The 8,259-nt window shown below is 43.7% G+C and overlaps 1 protein-coding gene across 1 annotated transcript; it reads right to left on the bottom strand.

Moving 5' to 3' along the window:
- Positions 1-597: 597 nt before the first annotated feature.
- Positions 598-7,967, bottom strand: TNIP2 (TNFAIP3 interacting protein 2). The gene is made up of 6 exons (XM_086464202.1): positions 7,488-7,967; positions 4,878-5,183; positions 2,885-2,968; positions 2,037-2,318; positions 1,539-1,658; positions 598-1,032 (listed from the first exon to the last, which is right to left on the bottom strand). Exons 1-6 carry the CDS (start codon positions 7,965-7,967, stop codon positions 751-753), a joined length of 1,554 nt encoding a protein of 517 aa, XP_086320328.1. The 3' UTR covers positions 598-750.
- Positions 7,968-8,259: the final 292 nt, after the last annotated feature.

Below are 8,259 nucleotides of genomic sequence, written 5' to 3'. Positions count from 1 at the left end.
GCAACTGCACAATCACTTTTACTATAAAAATAATCCTTAGGTGAAACAGGAATGCAGTCAATAATTACACAAATACACATTTACAAATATGTAAAACAGTTACTTATGGCACAGAAAGAATAAATATCCCTGTACATTGTTTCTGTGCAAAAAGACAGGCTAGTTTGAGTCAATCAGCCCTTTTATGTTTTCTTCACTTCTCCTGATTTCAGTTGAACACAAGGATTTTCAGATGAGATGTCTGAAAGTTCAGCCTCAATAGACGAGAAAATACTTTCGCTTTTAATCCAGACAAAGCACAAGAAGATTTTTCCTATCTTCTGCCAAAATGCTCCTCCTCTGTCTTCAGATTACTTTATATTGGAAGAGGAGGAAAATTTCAAGTTCATAACTTTTTTCACAAGCCTTCAGGCTGCTGTAAAGAATTGGACTTGAATGCGAGTCAAGCTGCAACTCTGAAGCTAACTACCACTGTAAATTTCAGTTTAGTTTGTAGTAGAATTTGCATTATGCTTGCCTTCCTTGTAGTTGGCAGAAATAATTCTTTATAAAATCTCTTTGTTTCATCTTGAAGTCTTTCATACAGTCCAAGAGAAGGTGAAATCAAGTAAGAGGTAGATATTGTTCATCCTCCTAATTCCTAAGAGCTGTCCATTTGAAATACTCTGGTTTAGGACTGTAGGAGATAGGTATAGAGCAGTTTCACCGTCTACAAAGTAGTGATCAACTTACGTGCCTCAATTCACACGGTTACTGACAACATTCAGCAACGTGCTTGAGGAATTCATCACCGAGTTCATCACTGAAAAACCTCATACAATGAGGGCATCGGAGCTCACCCTGCGCCCTGCCCTCGGATCCTGAGTTTCCACTGTCCGCAGGAGGAGAAGCTTGTTCAGACTGTGATGATGTTCTTCTCATGCCTGCTTGGCCTGGGCTATTGCCTCGTAGATGTTCAACATTCGTCTGTACGTACATATGATTTTGGTTACCAATGTGAACTCTGAAATGACTACTCGTGTCCCTTGAGTCCTAGAAAGAGAAAGAAGAGCTCTTGAAAAAGATGCAGTGAAAAGATGCTCTTTAACAGAACATTTTATCACCTTTATCTGAAACACTGCTCATGGTTTTTATCAGAAGACTTATAAATAAAATATGCATCAGTTTTTGCAGTTTTATTAATATAGCTGTAAAGAAGGCTTGTAGGAAACACAGAATACAGCCAGTGTGCTACTTTAAAGATGCCACTGTTAATATTTTGAGTCATGGCTGTCCTTCTCTTCCTTCTAAGAATTCACCCTACTATGTTGATCCAAAACAGAAGGAAAATGGACTAGAAAGGGCTATTACATGCGTATTGAGAAGCATCTCCACTAGAACTGACTATGAAATAACGTAAGGTTTTGATAGCTGCACTGAGCTGAAATGGTTTTAGAAGTACTAAGGGTTGGGTTTTTTAAAATATATTTAAAACTATATTTTAGTCCTGATTCCCATTGGCATGCATTAATTGAAAAAGTAGCATGTTGCTTTCTTACCTGTCTTCTTGCTAGCTGGTGTTGCAGACATGCAACTTCTGCCTGAAGCTCTTGTATTTTACTCTGTGCTCGTTCTCTGTCTGATCTCTCCGATGTGAAATCATCTTTATAAACTAGGACCTGAAAAAAGAATTACTATGTTAATATTTTATAAGTCAGAGCATTGGCAGGTTAGATTAAAAAGTTAAGGCTGTGTTTCCTTTGTTTGTAAATACTTATTCCCAGAATCTCAGTATTATCTTCTCTATCATATCTGTACTTTAAAGGTATTTCTTTTTCAGATCTTACGGATTTTGTATTAAAGCCAGCAGAACTGCATGCTATTCTTTTAAGTAGTGAGTTTCCTTTAAATCTGTGTTGTTAAGTATCCGTGTAGCCAAATGTGGCGAGACAAGTGGCAAATGTCAAAAGAAATTATTTCACTTTTTCCTCCCTGGACTTCAGTGGTCTGGGGAGAAACTAAGGATTCCCACCTCTAGGAAAAAGAAACTTAATGACCTGTTGCTCCAGCATTTGTATGCGCTCGTTATCTCCTTCGCTAGCCTTCTTCACATCTTCTAATTCTCTCTTTGTTTTTATGCATTCATTCATTTTTTCTTCCAGTAACTTATTTAACCGGAATATCTCCTTGTGCATCAGGTCAGAGTTCGTTTGTGCTGAAGTTACACCGTGCTGCTGCTCCAGTTGTGACTTCATCTCTTTCAGCTGCAAGTGGAGTCGCTTCACATACTCATCCCTGCTCGCATCATATTTCTGCCATTTTGCATTTAAGTCTTCCACCTGAAAGATTACCCAGGAGAGTCATGAAGAACATGAGGACACAAACATGAAGACACAACCTGCCAAGCCTCCATAGACTGCCTGTATGCGCAGGACCAAAATTCTCTAAAGGGTAATACAATGTGCTGCCTCAGCTGCTGAGTGTGGATAAGCCACTTTACAGGAGAGCAGGAGATTATCAGGCTATAAGCCAGGCTCTTCATGGGCAGCCTTCCCCATTTGCCAATCCATAGGGATAGCTTTAAGTAATACAGAATGGGAGAGGTTGGCGGTCACCCTGGGCCTCGTGCTGTTCTCCAGGGGCGGGAACACTGATGCATGGAAGGACCATGAAAATTTTCTTCTGCAGTGTATTTTTAACAACAAAGCATTATTAAAACTAATCTACTAAGTTGTTCTTAGCTAAGGGACAAAGTCTATGTGCCATGTTGAAAGGACTAAGAAAAATTCTGGACTCACATTAGCCTGCCATTTAATTAGATTAACCAGGCCTCACCTATTCCAAAGCTACTGTAATTCAAAATACTCAATCAAATCTTAATCTTGTACAAAATGAAAGTACTCACGTGAGCCACTTTTTGCTTTAACATCCTGTTTTCATCTTGTAGGTTGCAGATAAGAGCTTGAAGTGAAGTTTCATTGTCTAAAAGCTGTAATTTTCAGATAAAGGAAGTGTTAGTTGAACATAAAAATCCCAAATGCTACTTAACTATGCTGTTCAACTGGACGTAATCTCTTTAATTCCTCTAAAACTATTTGCTATCAGTGAAACAACTACACACATCTAGGTCTACTTATTTCTATATAGTATATTTCTAAATACGAATGGTACACCCTGCAGCTTTTACTATTCATAAGCAGAGCAAAAATGTACTCAGGTTTTTACCACTTTGGTATTGCTTTTAAATAGATCTGTGTGGTGCCTCAAAAACCTGTCTTATCAAATTCTGAGTCTACTAAAAGGAACAAGAAAAATACCACACATTTTACATGCATGAGGGTCTACACTGATGACAACAGAGCTTAACAGTTTACACTAACTCCTTGGAAACCACTTGTTTGGAGTGGGGGAATGCATGACAAAGACACAGATATGCCTTCATCTTGCTTTATTACTGTCAATTTTGGCCAGTACTAGGAAGAAATTACTGAGGGGAAAAAAACCCCCTGCCTGCTAAATAATTGACTAAAATGATACCTCTTTTTTTACAGTTGTGACATCTGCTTAAAAAAACCCCGGTGTACATGAGTAATATAGAACACTTTTGTACAAAATTCCCTAGAATCAGCTAGTAATTGCATCTGAAATTTCTCTTCTTCAACAGGGAAGTCCCCACTGTACAAGGTTAGCTACTTACTACATGTACCAAAGTCAATCAAGTTTTCTGTCTATCAATTACATGTAAAATATGATAATACTAAATGCTTCAAGTCCTTTTTTCCTATATCTCGTCAACTTCTAACTATTTCTTACAGGTAACTTTAACATGACTAAGTTTTCTTTGGAAATGCTCCTGGGATGTTTTACAAAGCAGAAGGGAACATGTATAGAGTTTCTCATAAAAGCACAGAGTGTCATGTGAAACACAGCATCACCACTGCGTAGCAGTAGGAGCATGAGAGAATTATTCCTTTTGGCAAGAACTGGCTGTGGCATCCTCAATACTCCGATCTGTTATTGGAGGCCGCACCTCTAACGTTATTTCCTTACGGCATTATCATGAATTACCTAACAACTCTGAACCACCATGACTTCTGGAGCAACAGAACACCACAATCCGCCTGTACCCCGCACTGAAAAGCTTCAGTTAAGGTGATGATGCAGCAAAGCCACACAGACATTAGCAAAGTACACCAAAATCCAGGTGTTTCTTTGTGCTCCTCAGTAGCATTTCTGCCACCTTCCTATCATGAAGCAATTTTTGTAAACATGCCTGCTGGAGAGAAACATTGCGTTGCAGCAGGAGGCCGGGGGGAACCCCAGAGCAAAAAAACCCAAGGTCTTAAGACACCTTGACTCATTCTTCCCTAACCAGCTTTCTGTAGGTCTGTACTACCTGTGCAAAGCCAAATCCTGATCTGGGAAGACCACGTGCTGTAGAGTTCTTAATATAAGTGCTACTTGAAAATATCTCTGCTTTGTTTTGTGATTTAGATGCTTAAACAAATGATCAGGAGGTATCACCTTCAAAAGCACAGCACCATCTAGCGATGCACAGGGGCATGCTGAGGTACAAGGAAGGTATATGCAGGGAAGAATTGTAATCGGGGCATTGCTGAGGTTGGAAGAGACCTCTCGAGATCCTCTCCTCTCCAAAAAAAAGCTTCTGGTGATGAGGTGAGAGAGATAGCTAAAATGCAAGTGACTGACAACTGCTTCCATCCTAAGCTTTTGGTACTTAGAATTATTTAGAGCTTGCTACAGTGGTCTTTTCACCCTACATGAAATTATTTAAAGGGATGTTTCTCGCCACTCCCCAGTTGCAACTACCATATCAGAATTAACAACACCTCAGAAGGTAATAAGACTTTAAGGACATACAGTAGTAGTAAGAATACCTGATTAGATCTTTCGGTAGGTATCTGGTCATCTGAATTCCCCTTCTCTTTCCTTTGATTCTCTTCTAGGCATTTTGCCAGACGTTGACACATTTCTGCTGTGGATGCTAATTTGCGTTGAAGTTGGTGCGTTTCATCAGTGAGTGAACGGCACAAAATATCACTGGTGGCCTGAGCCTTCTCTTTCTCTGCCAAGCTCTTCTGAAGTCGTAAGATTTCTCTCTCCTTTTCATATGGAGGCTGATTTATCATCTGCTGTATCTCTCCATTTTTCTCCTCCAGTTGTTGATTCAACTTCTGTACTTCCTAAACATAAGGGGGAGGGGAAGGAAGTTATTTAAAAGCAAAGTGTCTAAGACTGAATTCCGTATCACAGTAATTCCATATTGCTCCTATACTCACTGCAAAGTACTTAAAAAGTAAAAGAAATCCAATTCATTTCTATATAATCACTCGACCTTGGAGCTGACAGATCCATCAGTCAAAATCAAGAACTGCTTGGACAGCTATACAAGCACTTCCTAGTCAGCAGAACAAAGAAACAACCAGCAAAAATTCAGGAAAAATCTACGAAGAGATATACAGCAGCAACAAACTAAAGATGGAACTTAGAAGAAACAAAGTAGTTTAAAAGGAGTAACTATGGAGACTGAAGAATGCTTACTGGTCCTGCATGCTAAATTGCCAGATGGTAGAGATTTTCCTCAAAAAAAAAAAAAAAAAAAAATGGAACTGGAAAGCCACCTTATCAAAAACCAGTGAAGTGTATTCATTGCCTGGCACTGTCACAAGGACAGAGCAGAGGGAGCACACACAGCAGCTTTCCCCCCTAGGAAAGGATGAGTGGCAAGGACAAGCAAACAGAACATGGAATCCATGTGGCAGCAATGACTAGTTTGGCCATAGCTGCCTCTCCAAGGTACATGAGGGGGTCTGACATACTCTTAGGAAACATCAGTGTATCTCGCTGCCACAAGTTCTTGTTGAATGGGAAGCTCTGTGGGATCATCCTCGCTGCATTAAGTTAATGTCTCTGCAGGTGTTCTGAGAAGGAAGAAGCCGCTTGCTGGCTGGGGTACAACCACTCTGTAGTACCATGTGTCTGCAGTACACCTGTCCTGGGTTTGTCAGAAACACCTTGTGCTCAATATCCTCAAGAACCTCTGCAGCACTGCTCCTGCAGAACCCATGGTGCCCTGGATGCCAGCGGAGACCATGAGACAGGTACAAGCTTGACTCTACTCTTCCAGTTCTTCAGGAGTGCTAATGGAGCTGTAAATCACAGGGTGCACTCTTTGCCAGCATCTAGGCCTCTGACTTCACAAAATGTCTTCTTTTTTTGCTGTTGTTGTTATTTTTAGTGACAATATTTCAGTGTTTCTGACTGGGCATAAAGTATTTATTTCTAAAAAGAATAAAATTAATATCTAACTTATGGAAATAGCACTTATTACTGATGTTTAAATTCTCTAGCATCATGCTAAATGCTAAATTTCCCCTTTGCTGTAGATTAAAGACATTCAGCATCACACTTCAAAACATATTCAGATACGACAGGTTTGTCATCTGTCTGCAAAGTGTCAGTGAAATCACCTCTTACTGCAAATTTCCAAATTCAAACTTACTTAAATGTATTTTAGGTGAATGTCATATACAGAAAACATTTTGTGTAAGCATTAGGTCAAGAGATTACCTATGCCAAAAACACTTGTTTCAATTTTAAGTACTGCTTCTCAGTTTGGAAATTCCTTTATGTAGCTTCGCACAGAAAGAAAATGCTTCAAAATTCTTTAAGTATTTCAGACTGAACACTGGAAAGTCTTAATGACAGTAGCAAAAACAGTACTTGTGGCAGATGGGCGGGGATGCAGTTTTGAGACTCTTTTTTTCTGTCTTAAGAGCTACCGATTTCACTAATTATCTCCTTACAATCCAGACTTGCCAGTTACTTGTCCAAGTATTAATGTAATGCTTTCATGTCAATACAAAAATCCATTTTTAAGTGCACTCAAAAAAAAAAGCCGTGGCATCAGTTGTTTATCTTACAGAACAAAACTGTTGCACCTGATAAAGAGGAGGGTATTCAGTAACACGGAACTTCCGAATTTAGGGGGTTTTACTATTTTTTTCTTCTCCTTCTGAAAGCAATTGCATGACGACGTGTAATGTCACACTAAGTTTTCGGATTTTATGGTTTCCCTCCTTGAACTTAACGCACTGGGAACTACCGTTAGATACAAACGGCCGCGTTGCTGTGGGCACGGTCCAGCTCCGGGCACGCAGCGGTACAGGCAGCCCTGTCCAACGCACCGGCGTTGCACTGGAGGGAGGGCAAAACCTTCGCCCTCCCGCCCGGGCTCTGCCGCCCCCGCCTGCTGGGCCTCCGCGGGCGCGCTGTCAGCGCGGGTGCCTGCGCACCCTGCGCGGCTTCCACAACCGAGCGCCCTTAGGGCGAAGCGTCCGCATCCTCCGCTCAAGGCAACTCGCTTCTCTAGCGGGGAGCGCGAAGCGCAGCCCCCCGAGGCGCCCGCTGCCGCCGCTCCCGGGGTACGCGCCCACCCTTTCGCCCAGGGGGGCGAGGCGCTGTTTCGAGGGCATTCGCGGTTTTACCTGGCTCAGAGCTTCCACTCTCCGCGCCGAGAGTCGCTCGCTGTCCTGGAGCTGCTCCCTGGCCTGGCCCAGCTGCTCCAGCAGGCTCTCCACCAGCGAGCGGGCCGGCTCCGCGCCCGCCGCCCCCACCTCGCCGCCCGCCGCCGGCTGTGGCTGCTGCTGCTGCCGGGCCAGGCTGCTCCGCAGCTCCCGGATCGTCGCCTCCTTGGCAGCCAGCTGCAGCTGGAGGTGCTTCAGTTGCTGCGCGGACTCGTGGTACAAGGTGCAGAGAGCGTTGTACCGAGGCACTTTATTCTTCAAGCTCTTGTTTTCCCGGTGCAGCTTCTCCAGCGTCTCCTCCACCTGCCTGAAGCGGGCCACCAAGGGGTCTGTGCTGCTCCCCTCGCTTACCGAGCACATGGCCGGGGAAGGGGAGCCGCGGTCACGCTGCTGCCCCTTCTCTCTCTTCTCCAGGGCGAGCAGTAATCCGGCCAGGTGCATATAAACCCCAAGAGAAGCCAGGCAAGGCCGGGGCTGCTGCTCTCGCTGCTGTTTCGCTCTTCCGCCTTCCCCGCTGGGGGAGGACGGTGGCCGCCCTCCTTTAAGGGCTCGCAGGGCCCGTCGCTTTTCTACAGCGCGGGCCGAGCCCGGCCGGGCTCCGCCTCTGCGCAGGGGGAACCCCACGGCGGGGGAGGGCAGCGCTTTCCCCTCGCCGCCAGCGCGGGAGCCAGCCCCGGGGGCAAGGCTGGCCGGGGAACCCCGGCGAGGGGTGAAGAAGGGGGGAAAAGGCAGC

This window comes from Leptosomus discolor, chromosome 4 (genome assembly GCF_034619465.1).
Source record: "Leptosomus discolor isolate bLepDis1 chromosome 4, bLepDis1.hap2, whole genome shotgun sequence".
NCBI lineage: Eukaryota > Metazoa > Chordata > Aves > Leptosomiformes > Leptosomidae > Leptosomus > Leptosomus discolor.
The sequence above is the reverse complement of the archived record's forward strand: the minus strand, read 5'-3'. Positions and strand labels throughout refer to the sequence as shown.